This window comes from Serinus canaria, chromosome 1, assembly GCF_022539315.1.
Source record: "Serinus canaria isolate serCan28SL12 chromosome 1, serCan2020, whole genome shotgun sequence".
NCBI classification, from domain to species: Eukaryota; Metazoa; Chordata; class Aves; order Passeriformes; family Fringillidae; genus Serinus; species Serinus canaria.
In genome coordinates this window covers 17923437-17945217 of record NC_066313.1, presented here as the reverse complement: position 1 = coordinate 17945217, position 21781 = coordinate 17923437, and the positions used below count along the sequence as shown (strand labels likewise).

General features: G+C 36.2%; 1 protein-coding gene across 2 annotated transcripts in view; it reads left to right on the top strand.

Annotated features, from left to right (window-relative positions):
• CBLB (Cbl proto-oncogene B) overlaps positions 1–21781 on the top strand; it is a 128309-nt gene that overhangs the window by 65797 nt on the left and 40731 nt on the right. For both annotated transcript variants that reach the window (XM_018920181.3, XM_018920182.3), the window contains exons 4-8: positions 1267–1413; positions 12134–12290; positions 16083–16204; positions 18319–18456; positions 20016–20103. In XM_018920181.3, the coding sequence (XP_018775726.2) occupies positions 1267–1413; positions 12134–12290; positions 16083–16204; positions 18319–18456; positions 20016–20103 (652 nt within the window). The remainder of the gene's footprint in view (positions 1–1266; positions 1414–12133; positions 12291–16082; positions 16205–18318; positions 18457–20015; positions 20104–21781) is intronic.

The following is a 21781-nucleotide window of genomic DNA, read 5'->3' as shown; positions in this document are numbered from 1 at the left end:
TCTCTATTATGGAGTTCAAAAATGTAGTTGAAATAATTACCACCTCAGTACCAAATTGAGCGTTCTTTTAGGAAGACGCCAGGAAATATGTTCAACTAAAATAAATGTGTATCTTAATATTTCCATGTGTCAAGGAACTTAAGAATAAGTTTGAATTTACTTAAAATACTGTCTTTAAACAGACTGTAAATTACATGATTGATAAGCATTTTAAGCATGTGTGGTTTTCATTAAATTGCTTGAGTCATTTTTATATAATACCTGAGATGGTTAAAGCTGAACTGGCTTGACATATATAGGGCACTTCTAACACATTAAAATGCTCCAGTAGAATTCACAAGAATACAAATCCTTCATCAGAAACTGCTTGGTCTCATCTATTTTGTATATTAGCTTGGGAAATGGCCATTTTTTTCCTGCAAGGAGCATCAAGGAATCTCCAGGTATAAGCTCTCATAAAGTTTCCTTCTTCTCTCTTTTCTCCTCTCATCACCATTTCCCACAGAAATGGGATTTCTGTGCCAAAAGCCAAGCAATTTTTGATTAACTCATACAAGCCTGAAAAATGTATAGAAATGAGAAAATAGCAAAAAAGCTTGATTTTTTTTGTTTTGTTTTGTTTACAAGTTAGGTTTTTGTTTATAATTTGCTAGTGAAAGCAAGTTTTAACTAGAGACCATTTGAAAGGAGAACAAGTAGTAGATACACTAAGAGAAAGCTAAAAAATTAAAAATAATAAAACTATCATAGGAAAAATTAGTAAATCTAGTTCTATGCCGTCTTTATATTTCTGGAAACCTGGAATGAAACAGGTTTGTTGTCACATACAAAACTATAATTTTAGATTTTTGAGTGTGATGTGGGGTAGTTTTTTAGTTTTTTGTTGTTGTTGTTTTTTTATTTTTTATGTATAAGCTGTCTAATTAGTATAAATTCTTGTTTCTATAATGAGTAAATGAAATAGAAACACAGAAGCGTAATGCACAAGAAGTGTATCTAAATACGCAGTTGAGAACTCAAATTTGTTCTGTTTCCAAAAAGTGGTTTTATATTCATGGAGACTTATAATAAATATGTCCTCAGAAGTCCAGAGAAACACAAACCACTGATGTGTTTTTCTTTGTTTTCAGTTGAAAGCTCAGTGTTTTTCTTGTGTCACACAGAGATTGTTACACAAATACATGGGACATGTGAAATACTGAAAGATTGATTAAATTTTTTTAATTCTAAGTATTTGATGTGATTTTTTCCCTATTATATCTGCAGGAGAAACCTTACAAAGCTGTCTCTCATCTTCAGCCACATGTTAGCAGAAATCAAGGCTATCTTTCCAAATGGACAATTCCAGGGTGATAACTTTCGCATCACCAAAGCTGATGCTGCAGATTTCTGGAGAAAATTCTTTGGAGATAAGTAAGTAACCTTTGTAAAATCCTCAGTTCTTTCTAAACATAAGCATTAAAAGAATGAACTTTTCAAAAATCCAAATAAGGATTGGTGGATGTTTTGAAGATAATTTCTCATCTAGGTCTTTAAATTGGCTGAAATTGCTGAGTTCATTGTTAGCAGGTTTTTTTTCCAATGCTGTAATTTGCTCAAAGGTAGTTTTGTTGAGGGTGCTTAAGTTCAGCCTTACTGCAAGAAGTTTATTTGTTCCATTATAGGGTGAAGACAGTACATTGTTTTCACAAAGTATATGGCAAATAATGTCCTTTCATATTAAATATATATATATATATATATATTATCAGATATATATTAATATATATATATATATATATATATATTCTACAAATGAAAACTCTAAAGTCTGAATTAGGAACTTGGTATTAGTTTCATGGACAGTATGTTTCCTTACCTTTCTAACTATAACAGTATTTGGTGAAATGAAGTGTGTGAAATGTAGATATGTGATTTAATCCATGTGAAATGTAAAAGTAGGCATATGTGGGACTTTTTGTTTGTTTATGGAAAAAAAATATCCATTGTGAATACACAGATAAGCTAGTAGATGTTCAGCTTGTTCTCTTTCTCATGTGTAATATTTATAAGTGTAACAGTGACATAAGAGGAATGCCAGAGGCCATAGGTTGGTGTATATTTCATGATAAAAGAGCAGTCATTATGGTCATCAGCTCTGGTATCTTGCACAATGTAGGCAGAATAATTTCTGCAACAATCTGTTGCATCTTCTGAGCATAAACAGCTCTTTAAAGTAAGTAATTTTTTTATTTAGAATACAGTGTAGTAGGTTGGCACTTTTGAAAATCAGTTCTGTTCAGTGTGAGTTTGCATGTTTCACTTCCATGGGTTTTTTTGTTAGTCTAAACACACTCACTGTTAGCTTTCCTCTTTCTGGGTTCATGGTGGTGTATTCTGGTGATTTCTTTCCCATGTAAGTAATGTCAGAGTATGAAGAAGTTGCTGTATAAGTCCTCTGTTTTGTTGGAGAAAAGGAATTTAACCATGTTCTGTGTTATCCATTTTAATGTGAATTTAATTTTCAAAATAACTTCAAAAGTTCAGCTAAAGTTTTCTGAATGATTAACTTAAGTGACATGTAGGGTTCTCTATCAGACAAGGCTTTTCAAAAACATGTCAGTCAAGAAAAGAAAAACAGGATCTTTGATAAAATGACTAATGATCGTGTTTTTTCAGCATTGCTATTTTTTCTTCCTCTTTTTTTCCCTTTTCTTAGGAACTCTCAGAATTTAAATTTCCTTGTGGTACTTCTCTTTTCCTGTTTGGCTCTGTCCTTGAATGACCTTTAGCAGATGTCTTGATTGCAAATTGCATTTCTGTCATTGTTATTTACAGCTCTCCTCCTCTGCAAGCTGCTCTTTCTTTCTATCATTTCCTCAGCTCCCCTATTCTCTGTGCTGTCTCTTTGGGATATTCTCCACTGACTTTTACTGTCTGTGGGAGTTTCAAGAGATTTCATTCAAGTTTCCTTCCAGTGGTCCGGTCCTGCTAATTTCCATTGGGAGATGACACAATGGGTAGGTGTTTGAGGTGTCAGACAGTGGGATACTGTAACGTATTAGTGAGATTTTAGCACAAGGTTGGTGAGAAGAATCTTTCAACTGCATTGCTTCATCTGAACAACTCAACTCTGCCCTTGTCTTTTTCTTGCACATTTTTAATCTCTTCTCACTCATCTCCTGGACCTCTTATTTCTAAAACCTTTCATGGCCCCAAAGCTCTTGGCATGCCTTTTCTAGGTTTCGTTTTTTTCCTGCTTATTTAAATTTCTGTATAGAATGCAATTTAAATATGAACCTTCAGTACAAACCCTCTGACCTTCTCTGCTCTCCCATGTGTACTTTGAGAGGGTTTTTTTGGTTTGGGGGTTTTTTTTGTTTGATTGTTTTTTTAGGGAGGGTGACTGGATGTATGGGTTTTGTTGGCTTTTTGCCTAAAACATCAATTCATCAAAAATGTCTAAGAATCAAGGCAGTTTGGTGACATGAAGTTAAACATATATATCTTTGGTTTTGTAGTGTAGCCTGACATTTATTTGGAGTTATTTCTGGTCAGATGCTTTACTTTCAGATCAAGTAAATAAGCACAGTTACTGGTGCTCCCAGCTCTTCTCCAATAAAGTGAGGCTAGTTTTGATGCCTGACTTCTAAGCAAGGAGCAGTAGATCTGTGCTTGGCAGCCTTGCCATTACCTCAGGTTTAGTTAACTGTGCTTAAGTAACTATAAAACATGTAACAGCACATATGTCAAACAAACAGATGAGAAAAAAGTTTATTTGGCATTATGCTTAATCTCTTTGTTATACAAAATGCCTGAAACATTTTTAAATATTAATTATTTTCTAATCCTTTTAGAAATATATGGCATATATATCTGTAAGCCACATCCTTTGCAATGGACCTGTTGTAACAATTTAGTTTGCAAATATGCTGGTATCACTTCTCTAAAAGCAAAGCCTGCATAAAGGTTTTGCAAATGACTCATAATACCTTTCTCTAACCTGGCCACCTAAAGGTAGGCCCCTAGGACTTTCTGACCCCAAGTCTATTTAGGCAGTGAGGGGAAGAACTTGATTGTGTGTTCTCTGTTTGCAGGGCAAGCCTGGACCCCTCACTTGTTTCTGAACAGCAGCCCTTACTTATTACTGACTAATGCTGCTCAAGATTAGGGCATAAATAAAAAGTTGTGCTGGATCTTGGCTTCTGATGGTAAACTGTAGTATAAAAAATATTTCTATTGCAGTTTTATCTGATTGGAAGGAGGGAATTTGAAGTATTAGATTAAATCATGATTTTTTCCACATAGTATTATCATAAAAACCTTCCTGTTTTTAAACATAATGAATGGGATGCTTTTTTTATCGAATCAAGTTTTTGCACTCATTTCTTTCTGAAATAATACATTTTTAAATTTTTAATTTGAAATATTTTAAATTGCAAGAAGGTCACCAATAGTAATTTATATTTTTAAGCTGACTGTTTGGCTTTCAGTTTTTGTAAATGTGACCTACACTTCCTTTTACAGAAAGCAACATGTTGCAGTTTGCTGAAGGCTGAAATCCAATACATACAGTTTTCATTACTCCAGTTTGTACTTTATGAAAAAAAAAAGTTTTTTTTTTACTGCTCTTGTCCAGTGAATGGGGAAGTTTTAATTTTGTTGGTTACATTTGTCTGTCTGAGCACTTGCTGCAAAATTGTGCAGCTGCAACTAAGTTTATTTATCCTGTTACTAATAGGTGTCATAGTCTGCAATCTTTCTTTTTGTGTTTAGAGCTAGTCAAGTGTAAATTTGTGTGGCTTCAAACTCATGAGCAAAATAAATGGCTGGGCTCTTTGGATCATACATCTAGCTGCTCTTTGGATTTCTGTTGAAAACACTGTGTAGAACTGAGTGTACAATGTGTACACTGTGTGTAGACGGAGTGTAGAACTCAGCAAGCAATTTGAATGGCTCCCTCAGAGCAAAGTGCTGAGATAACCACATATTCTTGGCCTTTGAATACCTTCTCAGCTTTCACTTTTATGGTACACCCCTAAAAATCTTCTAGACAATGCCAGTAGTTGGAGAAGCTCATCTGGGAGGGAATGCTTTGTGGGAGCAGCAGGTATATCAATAATGGAAATCATCAGCCCTCACACAGGCAGAAAGTGTAAAAGGAGCACACAGTCAGAGCCTTTACAATTGTGAGGTTTTGCTAGTATTGCACGTTTCAGAGGAGAACGGGAGACCTTGGAAGTTATCGGATGTTTGGAAGGGATCTGGATACACAATGCAGTGTTTAGGAGTGTATAGGGAGGATTGATAAATCAAGGTGGGAGATAATGAGATTTTGACTGTCTGGGTGGAAGGAGAAGGGTGCTAATAAAGAAGTAAAAACTGGAGGTATTGATTTCTCTGCAAGGATGAAGTAAAACATGTATCCAAATCAGGGGGTAGGTGAGGGGTCAGCAGTATTCAATAGAAGGCCCAGTATTATTTTGGTGTTTGGATTTTGTCAAGGAAGCTGACAGAGAAAAGATATCAGGGAGATGGGGAATAGACTGTTTGGATTTGCTTTCTGAAAACAAAAATCAGGAATGAGTGAGAACATTCCAAAGGCTGAATGCCTGGAATAGATTGTCTCTGGCATTTTCACAGGCTATGTGGAAAAAGAGAGCCTCTTAAAGAATAAGAAGGAGCTGACTGAAAGAGAACTAAGAAATAAATTGGCGAAAGCTTTATCTATAGCAAGAAAGAACTTGATAATGTCAAAAGCAGGAAAGTGGTGAAGTTGAGATGTGATTGGTGGAGTACAATGATTGGAGCAAGTGGTTTCAGTGGAGTGAATCTTCACCCCTGGTTCACCATTATAGTTGTGCTGAAGCAAGTGCTAGTTGCCTCTATGGCTGAGCAGTAATTTTCAGTGCATCTGTGAAACTGTAAGGCATGCAATCAGGGGTTATTTGTTTACAGATACTTTAGTAACCCCCTCCAGTGGGTTGTAAATATGCATATAAAACACAATCTGATAGCATCTTCATTACCAACATGTTATTACTACATAATGCTTGATGAGAATTTCCCTTGATTTCTCACTCATTTTTATAGCACCTTACAACTTCTAAGGTTTGGGTTTTTTTCCTGAGTAGAAATGTGCAAAATGCCACTGAGAGCAATCCTGAACTGAGAAGGAGAGTAGGCAAGATGACCTAACAGATCTTTCAGCTTCTGAATTTGAGAACTACAGAAGTCATGCAGGGCTTGGTACCTATTAAAATTTGTTACACAAATTTGTGATTTGTGGCTGTCTTCATGTTGCAGAATCAATCAGCAGGAAAATGTTAATATTCTTAGATTTTCATTTTTTCCATAGTTCTACCATTTCTTTAACTTTTAATATTTTCATTCTTTTTTGTGAAACTTTTAAAATGTTAAGGCATTTTTGTTATTGTTTTCAGGTAAATTGATTTCCCACCTTTTAGCTGCTGAGGAAATAGAAATTCTTTCACTGTTGGGATCAAATACATTACTATTTTAATGTTCCTGTACTTTTTTCTAGATGAGAGCTGACATGTATTTATTTTTATTGGAATTTATGAAAAAAAGTGGCTATTGATTTCTCTACAACAGTTAAACAGTGCATTTCAAATTGATATTCTAAACTTTGAGTAGCTGTGGTTCTGCTGTGGTCAGTGCTTTTTGGCTCAGGATCGAGCAGACACAGCCTCAGTGGTTTGGGTTCACAGAAGAAGCAGTAAAACAGGCAGACCACAATGCACAGCTTATCTGACAGTTAAATGTTTTCAAGTTCAGGAGACCTCAGATAAGCTATGTTTTCACACCTTCTTAATCCCCTTAATTTATTACTTGATTTTCTGTTCTTGTGGCTGATAGTGCCCAAGAGCCCCATTACTGCCTAAACAGTGAAAAAATACAATCTGAAGAGTTGGTCCTGGCCCAAAGAGCTTCAAATCCGAGTATGAACTGAAGTGTAAAGGGAATGCAAGATGAAAAAGTTTAAATAAGACAACAGGTAATGTTATAAAGAAGTGCAAGTCAGTAGAAAGTTGCAAGACAGGACTAGAAAATGGAAAACAGCAGTCCTCAGAGCTGCTCTGGGTAACTAAGAATGAGGTAAAATGGAATGAATAAAAGATAAAAGAAAGTTCTGATCCTTGGCACATGAGATTGGGAGACAGGAGTACACATTCTCCATGGATAGGCAGGAGAGGCAATGTTTATGTGCAAAAGCATGAGTGTGCTTTGGGTTTGTGGTTAGAGATCAGAATTGAAAATATAGAGAAGTGTATCCCTTTGGGGACACTTGGGGATTGCAGAGTTCCTGTATGTCTCAAGGAACTTGCTGTCTCTTCAGCAATGTCCAGTTAAACAAACAGCTTTGGAAGTGGCTTTTTTTTTTTTTTTTTTTTTTTGTAAGGCTGATTTTCTCTCTTTTACCTTCTCTGTTCTCATTAGATTCATCTGTATTTGTTGGGAAAGATGTCACTATTTAGCAATTGTACTGGCATGATATAGCAGAATTCTTTTATACCCTTGGGATTGAACTTCTCAAGCCTTCTGTGTGTCAATTATTTGCTTTGCAGTTCAGAAGCAGTGGAAACATGTGGTCTCTCACTTAAAACTGAAGCAGCAGTCTTAAGAAAATGCTCTTTTCAGTGGTGATAAGTCAAAATCCACATTGCTCACTGCTGACTTACAAAGAATGTTGTTTCTATCTGGGTCAGTATGTGCTTGAATATTTTTGAGATTGCTCTGGAAACAGTAAAGGCCTTTTCATGGTGCATTTTTTGGCAGCATTTGAGAAAGTTGCTTGCAGACAAAAATGTTCACTGTAAGTTATACAGGTACATGTGTACCTCCCTAGACATTCTTGTGGTCTGCTCTGGTTCAAATGGAAGCAGTGTCACTTGACATTCCAGGATAGCTGCATCTCTGCAGTTTTACTCAAGTGCTGTACTCTTCATGCTCGGGAAATATATGCTTCATCTCCAGGTTTATTTTAATGTCTTTTGCTTTTTAATAATGTAACAACATTTGGGGAGTTTAAGAAAATCCCACGTGCACATGATCAGGGCAGGAATGAAGAGAGGACCTAAATTCCTCTGCTAAATTGCTTGAAAATCACATGCTAGACACTAATCCTTTTCCTTTAAGCCTATGGAAATTGTGTGGGTGGTGTTTAAAACACTGTATTTGAGATTATAGAGTCATACTTTGCTTTGATGTGTGCCAACAATAGTAAATAGATACCATCCTATATAACAGTGTTTTTAAAATCTTGCATTTCAGTTAGAACACTTTAGAATTCATTGCTTTTCAAATATACTTGCTAGATGTACTATTGCAGAAGAAAGGGAGAGAAGTAGTGTCATTTAGAGAGGCCTGTGGAGAAATGGCTTATTTTAGTGTTTTTGAAAGGAGAAATGGCTTATTTTGGGGTTTTTGACAGGACTTTTTAAGAAAACAATTCCAGGGTAAATACCAAGATCCAGATAGTTTTGTTGGTTTGAGAGATGCAGAGAAAGCCTCTTAAGGAAATATTTTTCAGGATAATTTGTTTCATTTTGTTTTCTTTCCTTGAATTGGCATGGGCTTGCTTCTACTCTAATAATGAGGAAAGGCGGTACAAGGACATGTTATGTACAAATCGTTTCCTAAGAGATTGGCAGGTAGAGATTTGAATTTCCTTGGACAAGATCCTTCTATTCTTTTACTGCTGTACATCATGTACACTGTGGCTTTCTTCATATTTTTGTTTCCTTCTGATATTATATCTCTGAAGATTTTTGAACTGATAGAGGGTTGCAATAAATTAACATGGAGCACAGTAACAGTATGCATGTGTAATTTAGTCTGATTTTTCTTTTCCTCAAATTGTATTATAAAAAGAGAAATTGTTACCAAAGCTCTGGGTATATCTCTTTGTAATGTGTGCATATGCAGTAGTGCTGTAAAATTTAGGGATCAAACTTTTGAGGGACGTACAGTCACTGTTTAGTACCATCCTCTCCTGTGAGAGACTCCCCAGAACATTGTCTCAGCTGGAGTCAGTCATGGGCACTTCTTCTACAAGGGATGGCTTATGTAACTACAATTAAATACCTGAAATACTGAGACCTGCACTTCCTCAGCCCGATTTTGTAGACACCTAATGTTACCAGAATATCAAATCATGTCTGTCTGATGAGCTGAGGCAGAGCTGACTGACTCATCTCCTAGACAAGTGTCCACAGGTTCAGCGTAATAGCATGAGGCATGTGGAGGATATCTGCCAGCCTCTAGTGCAAGGTATCATTAGGACATGATGCAACAAATATTACAAAGATCCCTGAAAATATTTATAGGAGATGCCTTCTGTGGTTCAGGAGCTGAATGTGGCAGGCAGTGGTTTCATTGCAAACAGGATTTCATTTTTTTCTTTCAATAAGGACAGGTGTTTTTTACATGTAAACATATGTATATATTTAAATAACAATCTAAACATGCTATTAACTAGAACAGTCCCAATCTCAACCTTGGTCCTGTTCTCTTTCCCCTTCCACTGCCTCTGTCACCAATCAAAACCCAAATTAAAATAACTCTTTAGACTCGAGTCATGAACAGGTGCCTTTAAAGGCTGTGTATCCCCTAAAACACAAGAAAGCAAGAGCAGTGAAATGTTAATTCAGAAAGAAACTCAACTTGACAGCCATCTCTGAAAGCTTCTTTCATGCTTGTGACCCCTCCCAGATCTCTGCCCGAGGACGTGTTTCTCAGGGTGCCTGAAAGGTCACCGGGTTTCAGTGATGTAGGAGCAGGAGGGGAGGACACTGCACAAACCTTCACCTTGTGAACCCTCAGTAACACCTGCATTTAGTGGGTGTGTGCTGTCTGCAAGGTCTCAAAGAGCTCAGCATATGTGTGGGTAAACTGGAGAGAGACACTGCTGGAGAAATAATCCCTGGTGCTGTTTCAAAGTATTTAGGAATGATAACTCTATAAAATAGCTGCTGAGAAATAGGAGTTAACAGGTTTCAACAACCAATTCACACCTTTATTTAAAGAAAGCAGAAGATAAAAGGCCTATCCCACAAAGCTGCAGAGAAAAAAACTTGCTGAATTTAGTGTTTAAATTTGGGCCACCACTATTCCAAGCACTTGTTCTTGGAGAAATCCCAAAAAATAACTTTAGATGTTATTTCATTAGCTAATCACTCATTTTCCAGCATCTGGTTTCTGTCTTAGCCAAAGTACTAGCCAACAGAGCTCTAAAAACATACTCTCCTGAAGACTTTTGTTTTCTGTGTCGCTGGTGGAGTTTTGGGGGTGCAGGGTGTTAGTGAGTAGATAGCCAAAGATCCTACTTGTTAATTGCATCTAGGAAACTGTCCTGTGCAAAGCATGAAAAGCCAGTTGTTAAGGTGTAGCATGGCTGTGATCATAACTGATAAATGCTCTACTGTTTTTTTGTTTTAGGGTTATTGCCTTAACCTTTAAAAAACCACAAACAATAAAATTAATACCTCCCCTGCAAAGAAAACCCCAACAAATAACAACCAAACAAAAAGTTTGCAAAACCCACAGCCAACCCTGAAACTTTTCTAACCCCATTTCAGCATGATCCCAGTGTTGTAACCATTTAGGTTGGTTTATAAAGAGAATCAGAAAACATTTTGGAGCCATGGTTACAGGAGCTAAATAAGCTTTAGGTGCTTGAACTTAGACAACTTTAACACCACAAAAGCATTGACTTTTCTATTTTTTTTTCTTTGGTCTGAATTTAATGCAAAGTTTTATTCTCTCTTTACCCTAATGAAAATTTGATCTGCATTCTTTCATAAATGGCATCTGATGTGGTATCTCTCTTCAGCTCTTTGTGGTTTCCTGTTTTTCATACACAGATGAAAGTATCTGCTGAGATCTATTAAACTTCCCATTTTGTCATTTATGACTTTCTCAATACAAGCCTGCATGTAACAAGTGGATTTCTTTGCACTTATAAATGCAGTGAATATCTTATGCAATAGAAATACAGGAGTGTATCTTTAGTTGTATTTCAAATTACTGCTTTTTTTTAATTTAGGATAACTGCATGGTATTTGTTATACAGGACCAACTTAATACAGTTGATTTCTCCCATTCATATTAAGTAATTTATATTTCTGCATGAGAAAATACTTATAAAAACTAAGGCAGTTTGAACAAATAAAATGTACAGGAAATATTAATGAGTTTATGAGGCCTGTGTCTTTTGCTGGTTTAGCAGTTATTAACAAAATATTACTCTGGATATTGAGATGTTGTCGTGAATAATTATGCATTATATTTTGGTTAATTAAAATGTTTTTAAAATATCATATAATCTCAATGTGTGGCAGAACATTTTTAAGAGGTGTTGAGACTTATCAAAATTTTGACTTGACCTTAATGACATAAGAAGAATTGCTGTTATTGAGAGTGATAAGGTGGAGCACATTCAAGTGATCAACCTCATGCCAGTTTCCAAATACAAGTACTCAGCTGGTAAAATAACTAACCTGCATTATCTTCAACTGTGCAAACAGAAACTGAATCTGACAGAACATGGCTCTCTGTGTTAGAAAGGATAATTCTAATTTCCTGTCTATTAAAGATAATGTAACTGTCATGGCTTGTGGCAGGGCTTGGACCACTCTTAGTGGTATCTGGTTGATTGCTGTCATGTTACTTGACCACTGTTCAAGAGCTTTAGCTTTAGCAAAGATCACATAATTGCAGATATTAAATTGATACTTATTCTTCTGGGAAGGAAGGCTGTGAAGAAAGGATTTCTTTTACAAGCATAGAGCAGGTCCTTCACATTATCTCTGAAAGGATGTGAGATTGCAACACCTGCTTAGTAGGGTATTTTGGTTTCTGCACCGTTCTTTTGTGGTACTCCTAAGGAAGCTTGAATATTTATCATTGTGAAATAAATGATATTCAGTTGTGTTAAAAGGAAGGTAAGCCATTCTCGTATTTGCTTAGACTGCTTTCAGAAAACTTAATTTGTAGGGTTTTTTTCCTCTGTAGAGAAACCAAATTAATGTTACAGTTCACTCCTTTAAAAGTTCAGTTTTGATGTCTAAATGAGGTATCAAGTCTTAAATATGTTATTTCATTGAATTTATTCTTTCTACCTGTTTAACAGAACTATAGTGCCATGGAAGGTGTTCAGGCAGTGCCTTCATGAAGTTCATCAGATTAGCTCTGGTTTGGAAGCAATGGCTCTTAAATCTACTATTGACTTGACCTGCAATGACTACATTTCAATTTTTGAATTTGATATCTTCACTAGATTATTTCAGGTAAGATTTGAAAATTATAGATAGTTGTGTGAATTTGAGATGCTTAGTGCCCTGAAGCAAGGAAGAAGATTTTTTTAAAAACTGAAAGAACTAAAACATTGCGGATTAGAAATAAATTATGAATTTCTTTTAGTCCTTCAGAGGTGTTAGAGGCAGCAACACACACATCTGAAAAAGTGAAAGCATCCAGCAACACCTGCTTCATTTCTGCACACATCTAGTGTTATTATAAGAGCTGTTTGCTGCTTAGTTATTTTTCACTATTTTTAAATATATTCCTAGAAATGTAGACCTCCTGATAATCAGAGTTTTAGTTGTGTTTTTTGTTGTGCATTTGTAGCTACATATAGATGAGGTGTGTCTGCAAACTCATAAGACAGTACATATTACTTTCTTTTAGGCTAAATACAGGCCTAACTCTTTTATTTATGAACATATTTTTGCCATTAATGCTTATTTACAACAAGGAACTATATTTGGGAATAGCATTAATTGTTTTACTGTTTATCTGAAATAAGCTTTTCATGTATGTATGTGTCTATTTTAACCTCATGTCTCTTCTACAGAACATACTTTAGGTATTTTAGTTAATATAGAAGACTATACTGGTTTGCATACATATTAGATGTTTCTGATATTCATCACTTTGGATATTTATTTTGTATATGAAACTATTGAGATATACAACCATTTATTTGGTTGTACAGTGCTAAAGTAGTGTACAGTGGTAAATTAGTACAGAACCACAAGTTGCACTAGGGAAGTTTTAGACTGGACATTAGGAAAAGTGTCTTCACTGAAAGGATTATCAAGCATTTAGGGACATGATTTAGTGGGGGACTTGGCAGTGCTGGATTAACAGTTGGACTCAATGATCTTTAAGGTCTTTTTCCAACCTATAAGAATTTATCATTATTCTTTAGCCGGGTGGAGATATGTTCAAAATATCAACTTTACATCAAACCCTGGATTGATGTTTGTTCTGTTTTCCACATTGTCCTGCGCTAATTGTTGCTCAGATGTCCTAGTTTTGCTGCTATGGGAAAGGGTGCCATTATGAAGTTAATAGTAAAATCTGGCAGGAGGGGGTTAATGATTTTAGTATATAGAGTTTTGATTTTGATTATCTCTTCTCCATTCTGAGTCACAACATTGTCACAAATGTTGCAAATAGTTGCAAATGGTAATGGTGTCAGTAATCTCTTTTTAACTGACCACAAATACTGGTCACTTATTTTCTTTGTGAGGCCACTGCTGGTTTGATTCATTACTGTGCCCTGTGCTAGAAGAAGGGGATGAGCAGTATAGATACATGTAAAGAGAGATGACTGGTAAGGGTTAACTTTTAATTCAGCAAAGAAGCAGAGAGATATGTTTTGCCAAACAGATTAGGTGCAAAAGCTGTGTAACTGTTGAACTGAACTTGCACTGAACTTGGTCTGAGAACTTCTCCCAGGAGGTTACATTTTATTTCTCTAGTTTTTAAACAGCTTCTGTAACTATGTGTGTGTACACCCACTGAGAGAAAATCCCAATTAAGTAATCAAAATACTCTTTTGCCAACTGTGGGTTATGTTACAGAAAAGCTGCATTTGTAATGGTGTTTATTCACAAAAGAAAGCACGACTCTGCTTTATGGAGATCTTGTGAAAGTGAAGTTGCTCCCCCTGCCTCCCCATTCTATGTATGCACAGCTTTAAGTGCTGTGTTCCCTGACCAGAGAAAAGCTTAGCACAGCAGAATATCTGGATGCTCTGCAGGAGCTTTAATCTGTTACTGTTAACATGTCCTTTGGTGTGAAAATACTACCACTGAAGAGAAAGTGAGTGAATCTTGTCCCATTTAGCACTTCTGCTCTGGTAAGACTCTGCTCACAAGGCAAGCTATGGGTTCTTGCCTTTGAATGGTTTGGGTTGGAAGAGACCCTAAAGATTCTCTCATTCCAGCCCCCCTGCCATGGGTAAGGACACACTTCCACTAGACCAGCTTGCTCAGAGCTCCATCTAACCTGAACACTCAGGGATGGGGCATCAACTGAAATGTTGTGGATCAGCTTCCCTGGGCAACCTGTTACAGTGCCTTCATTACACTTAGACTGAAGAATTTCTTCCAAATATTCAGTCTAAACTTTATAGGCTTTCAGTTCAAAACCATTCCCCCTTGTCCTATCACTCCAAGCCTTGTAAAGTCCCTCTCCAGCTCTCCTGTAGACCCCTTTAGGTACTGGGATGCTGCTTCAGGTTTCCCCAGAGTCTTCTCCAGGCTGAATAATCCCAACCCTCTTAGCCTGTCTTTATAGGAGAGGTGCTCCATCCACTTGATCATCCTGCTGTCCCTCCTCTGGACTTGCTCCAGCAGGTCCATGTCCTTCCTGTGCTGAGGGCCGAAGAGCTGGGTGCAGTTATTTAGGGGGGAGGGGTCTCGTGAGAGTTGAGGAGATGGAGAATCCCCTCCTTTGCCCTGCTGGCCACACTGCTTTGGGTGCAGCCCAGGACACATTTGGCTTTCTGAGCTGGGAGTGCACCTTGCTGGGTTGTGTCCAGCCTCTCATCCAGCAGCACACCCAAGTCCTGCTCATCAGGGCTGCTCTCAATCCATTCTCCACTCAGCCTGTACTTGTGCTTGGGACTGCCCAAGCCCCGTGCAGGACCTTGCACTTGGCCTGGTTGAATTTGTTGGAGCTGGCAGGATGAAGTTTTGAACCTAGGACCAGAATTATTTCTTTTTTCCTCTTGCTTTTGGAGAAATTTAAACACTTAAGGTTTCTTATGGCCTCTGTGCTGAAACCTGTCTTCTATTCCATGTGTACAACTTGATGAGGTATTAATTTTAAAATAAACAGGTATTCATCTGTGTTTAGGTAGTGGCTAGAGTTTGTCTGGGAAATGTAAGACTCTCAAGCAGAACTGTTAGGATAATCTGCTCAAGCATGTCACACTGGCATTTCATCTCTGCCTGATTAGCCCTTAGAAGTTCTTTTAAAGGGAATTTGCAGGGCACAAGCCTCTTGTCCTGTGTCACTTAACTTTACCTGCCTTGATCTTCTGAGAATTAGATTAAAAATCTGCAAACCATTTAGTGTCAGTTTATTGACTTCCCAAATGCTGGCAATGGACATTTATATATCTGTATTAATCCACTACTTTAAAAAAATCATTCTTAATTTACAGTAATGGACTATTCCGTATTCTTTGAAGTGATAGCAGATCAGGCATGTTTCACTGAGTTTTCTGAAGCATTTGCTATTGAGGTTAGCAAATACTCAGGTGAAGTATCAGTATTTGTTTTGTTTTCTGGCTTTAATGCCATTGTGGTGACTGAAGGAATCAAGAAGTAGAGAACAAAAAAAAGAATGACAGCTCAAATTAGCAGCTTTATTACGATTCATTTGTTAGTGTTGCTTATCATTAACTATCAAAGTGCTTCAAGATGTCTCAGGCTTAATTGATGTTTTTATTAAACCATCATGGAGTCATACTTTCCAGGCTCTAACTAAATATGTTTAATATTTTATGTAGCTATGAATAGAAGATCTCTTAAATTCAGGGTCTTCAGCGTCTCAGTCCAAAAAGTTGTGCTTGGTGTTCTTGGAATAAATCTTTTGAAGGAGCACTTGTAGCAAAATTGGGTATATAGGACAGTCCTTGGTACCGTTCAGACCTAAAGGAAACCTGTGTATTTTTCAGCTGAAGCTAAAACACTTCAGGTATTTCTGACTCACAGACTTGAGTTTTATTAGAAATACAGAACTACTTGGCTTACTCCCTTTACTTCTTTGTCTTCTCTTTGTAGCCGTGGGGCTCAATCTTAAGGAATTGGAACTTCTTAGCTGTGACACATCCTGGATATATGGCATTCCTGACGTATGATGAAGTGAAAGCAAGGCTGCAGAAATACAGCACTAAACCTGGGAGGTGAGACGCTTCATTGCATATTGCTTTCCAAATAAACTTGCTGTCTCAGAACCTACATAGTTATGCTGGGTTCATACTTCTATTTTGCATATTTTTGCATTTTATTTAACACCCACTGCGGCACTGAAGAAGTGAGGCAAAAAAATATCATATTAGCACACTGAAGTCTAAATATGTGAAAATAAACAGAAAGAAATTTAAAATAAATTGATTTTTCTTTCTTCTTCTGAATCAGGTAAAACCAGCAATACATTCTTGAAAAACATATTTCAAAATATAATTGGATTTTCAAAATTTACATAGAATTTTTACTTAATAGTAAAGCAAAAATCATCTTAACATCTTTCATGGTAACATTCAAGTTATAAAATTAATCTGTGCTTTTTTGTTCCTTTTGTGTTTCATATCTTTCTTTTTCCTTTCCCTGTATCATTCAATATCATAAACTCTTCACCTAGAAATGCAATCAGTCAAATTAAAGATCATGACATACTGAATTTTTAAATACTTTTGATGTGGTGCTGTGCATAGTAAATTAGTTAAACTGAGCTTTTACCACTATGTCACTGTTGTCCTGGGTTTTTTATTCACTTGGGAGTAAAATAAAATCAATAATCAATTTAATCCTATATTACTTACAATTTATTTTGCTAGTTTTATCTTACAATTATAAAGCTTTTTCCCTAATTCTCCTTGTTGAAATTTCTGCAGAAGCACATAGTTACAGTGCATTGCTTTGAAACTTGTTAGTGAAGTCTACCAACAGTTATACCCACATTCTGTCCTTGGTTTCTTTCAATTTTCAGCAAATAGTATACTGTATTTTAAGTTACCCTAGTAATCAAGTTCATACATACAAAAATCTTGTGGTTCCAACAGAAAACTGCTGATTTTTAGCTTGATACTCATGGACACTACTACATAAGTCAAATAAATAGATTGATTTTGAGAGCATTTGATACATTTAGTATTTTCTTTGTAATTGATCCTTATGCTGTGATAGAGAAATTACCCTATGTAGCTTTTATGTTCCTTGTCAATAGACAGTTTTAAAGTAGCTTTCTCTTGCATATCAGAAAATTATTTTCTGAGTTGCTTAGGTGAAATTATGGAATGGGAAAGAGGGGATATGAAGTGAAATTTCTTCTTTAATCTGACTAAAACATCCTGCAAATTTCAAGATTCTGTTCAGATGAATAGTACTTCTGTGTAATGTGGGCCCTACTGAAGGCTTTAAGAGCTCTGACAAACTTCAGAGAGCCTTAGATTTCTCATATTAGTTTAGAACTAAATAAAATATTGATGTGTAATTAAGAAAAGCTGCTCTATAATACAGAATTGAGTTTGTGGTCTTTCACTGTGAGATGCTTTTCTCAGTGAGGTTTTTGCATGTGAAATGGTGTCTGACATGAAAGGGAGTAGAGTATGAAGCTCTATACCTGCCCAATCCTTTGCTTGTAATCTTCCTTATCTTCTGATTGTGCTCTCTGTCTGCATTATGTATACTGTCAACTATCACCTGTAACACAGAGAAGTATTTAAATCTAAGTCAAATGTATAGTAAATATTTGATTTTTTTTTTTGAAACAGAAGTGGTATTTCTTTTGTTCACCTCCACAGGCTCACTTGAAATTACCATTTTCTAGTAGAGCAGGTTTTATCATTCATTTTTGCATTTCTGTTGCACTTAAAGAGGCTTTTTATTTTTCCTTCCACTTGCTCAGGTGATTGGCCTGCACATGCACAAAAGGTGTCTGTTGTAGCTATGGAGACTGGATCATATCACACACTCTTCTTGAAGAGGTTTATGGACATGTCTGAGTGAAACTGCTCAGGGTGAATGTGCAGCTTTCACTCTGAGAACTAAAAGAGAAGCAGATGAAAAGAAGGGGGTAGGCAGCTGCTCTTACTTTATTTCTGCCCATGAGAAACTGACAGTGTAGAAGAGACAAGTTTATTTAAAATTCTACAAAGAACATGGCAGAATTGGGAATCTTACACAAATGTTCTGGGGCCAAATTCAGTGTCTCAACCGGAGGCCATAATTGCTCTCTTCACTTCTTTTGCTGAACTCTGAATCACACTGACTTATCATTCATCCTGTTTTTATCAAGCTACATTTTCAGACTGAGTTGCACTCGCCTAGGCCAGTGGGCCATTGGCTATGTGACTGGAGATGGGAACATACTGCAGACCATACCTCACAATAAGCCTCTGTTTCAAGCTTTGATCGATGGCAGCCGGGAAGGATTGTAAGTACCAATTCTTACAGCTCCCATGGCTTTGAAATCCTCATTTGCTTGTTCCCTATATGCTTATATGGGTAGTTAAAGATGTTTAAAAAAGAGAAACTGCATATGGTGGTTAGCATTCTTTCAGAGTTTAAGGACCACTTATTTAATTCATTTAAAAAACACTTGTTTCTAGTTAATTCCATTAACCAGGGTTACTGAAAGTTAACCAAAGTCATATCTCATAGCAAATAAATTCCTTGAGAAATTAAAATGAGACAGCTGTTGCATTGATCCCTCCTTCCCTCCCACAGCCCCCCAAGAGTCCCAAATGCACTTAAGTTTATTGAACAGTTACTACTTCCAGTTACTCATGTGTCCAACTGTGGACAATGATTTGAAAGCTATGTAATTGCTTTTTTATATATTGTGCAGCCAGAACATTTTCCACATTCTAATAGTTTACTCAAAAGATTTATAATTATTGGAGAATGTAAGTTTATAGGGAGAAGTAGTACATTTTTGCTAGGTTAGCTGAAGTAACAGAAAAATATTTGGTGTCAGAATCTTTTCACTGGGATACATGTTTTGTTATACCCAATATAAATATATATAATGTGAAAGAAAAAGGAAAGGCAATTGATCAATCCTCAAAAGAAAAAAAAGGTTGATAAATCTTTTGTAGTCTTATAATTTTTCTCAGTCCTACACAGTCTAGTATTTTTTTTATCAGGTATGATGATTTCATACCTGTAATAAAAACACTTCTATTGGTAGTGTTTCTCTCTGACAAAAACTGAGCAAACAAAAACTGGAGCTGAGAATATTTTATGCAGAGTGATATTTTTGTACCTTATAACTTTTTCATTATGTGACTTAAAAATATATGACCTTTAAGAAACTGTTTCTGAGTTACAGGTAGCATAAACCTGAATATAGAACATCTTAGGGCTGCTATAATATCATTTAACCTATTGTTAATTTCCCACACAATTGAAATGTTCCCATTGGTTCTTGCCTAATGTCCAGTGTGAATCAGAAGTTCTCAGTGTAGATTCTTGTCACAATATATACAGATATGCACATATATTGTACTGTGACATACAGAATATTATTATATTTATATATATATATATAATAATACAGATACACACAAATGTGTTACCTTCTTTCCTGCAGCTTTACTTGAAATAGTCTAAAGAGTCCTGAGCATGATGATCCCAGTGGGAAATCACTAGGAAGTATGAGTACACTGTGAAACAAAGATCTGAAATAATACTCTTTTGGGCTACCTCTAGAAGGTTATCTGCTAATCAAAGCTCTGATGCATGCTAGTGGTAGCTATCCAAGTGATGTCAAAATCATTCCTCTGCTTTCATAAATACACTTGAGCATGTGTCAAAATGAATATGTAGCAGTTCAGTTGCACTCAAAAGATAAAATGGATGGCTGAGGAAAGATGATTTATTTTAGTTAATGTCTACTGTAACTTATTCTGCCCCCTTGAAATTTTGTAAGTATGATTTAGCTAATAAAGCTAAAGAAATGTGAATATTTATAACAGTCTTCTTGTGATGCAGCTATCTGTTCCCAGATGGACGAAGTTATAATCCTGATTTGACAGGATTATGTGAGCCCACACCACATGATCACATAAAAGTCACACAGGTATGTTGGCAGAGTTTTGAGTTACTTTGTAATCTTCACTTCCCTTAGTATCTCACCTAGCAGTAATAATAAGGTTTTATTAAAATGTGAGTAATAAGTTCATAAGAGAGAAAATACGCTGTTGATAGAAGGGCTCAGGTGAGGACCAGGATAATAATCATTTAAACTGTAGTCTGGATGGTGATGCAGATGGCATGTCTTGGAATGTTTTGTATATTGTGAGCCTTTTCCAAGTGAGAAGTGTTTCAAATAGCTACTAAAGGTTTTTCTGATATTTATGTAGCTTGTTTTTTCCTTGCTAATAACAAAGGGGAATACAGAAACAAAATGAAGATCAAACAATAGTTTTGAAGCCTGAATAGGAATGGTATAGTTGGTTGGCAGGTCCAGGAGGAAAAGTTCATACATCACAAAAATACCAGTTCCAGGGTATCTAGTTTTCTCCTTTTTTTTTTTGTCTATTGCAAAAATTGAAAGAGAGATCAGGGAAAACAGCAGAAGTAAGTAAATGCCTAAACAGAGTCATTTTGCAGAGAATTGCAGAGAAAATTAGAATATGTAGTTGTGTTTATAGTCTTGTTAAGTGATGATGTGATTCATTCTGCAGATAGTCAAGTAGTAGGAAGTAACCACCCCAAGGCAAATGCTTGGTTAAAAATGGTGCTAAAATTAACACTAGAAGGTTAAGGAATACTATGTAGAACATTTTTCCTGGTGAAAACATCTGGAAGACTTGAGGATATGTTCAGAGAAAGACTCAGACTTTATACAAGCACTGCTCTTCCAGATGGTCTTCTGTTTCTTCAAATCAAACTGGATGACCTGCTGAACTTTTGTACTTCTGTGTGCTCTATGTGCATTCTACTCCAGAAGTATTTTAGAAAAAAAATATTCTTTACTATCTATAGTATTAACAGAAATACCATTGCAAATATATCTGTTTTGTAAGTAAGAGAATTCTTAAAAACAATTACCTGAAGACAACCTGAGTGCTTCCACTTCTCTGACTTCCATCTTTCCCTCCAGTCTTAAGGTAATAATGAAAGAGTAATGGAGATTTATCAGGTATTTGTGTTGTGTGGAGTAATGCTCCAGCCCATATCTTCACTTTTTCTCAAAGAAAGAAGCAGCAGCACATGGTCTATGACTACCTTGTTCTTCACAAGCCAATCATATTTTATTTTGAATCCAATGAATGAATCAAGTTATTTCTGCACATGTAGTTATGAAGACATTATTAGCTAATTCTGATGGTAATTCAACAGAGTCAGAATTATGTGAGTTTACCTTGAATAATATATAACTGAAGAGGTTTAAAGTTGCCAGTGATCCTCCTTAAACAATGAAAAGATGGTATGAAAGTGGCTGCAGGGCTAGATTGCTGCAGATGAATTCCTTGCTAGAGTTCCACCATAAGCATCTTTAGTACACTGACTACAGCTGCAGATACAAGCTCTCTCCTTTGTTTTCTCTTTTTCTTAGCCTCATGTCCCCTCGCTTCACTTAGCAGTAGCTGCTTATTTTCCCATGATCTGGACTGTACTTACTTTAGGCTTTCAAAATTTGGTTTTTCGAGGCTAAAAAAGCTTATTTCAGTCCAAATGCATTTAACTGCCAGTTACCCGACTACAACTATTTCTAGAAAACTGTTCTGGACTTGAGTTTTGTCTACTATTTA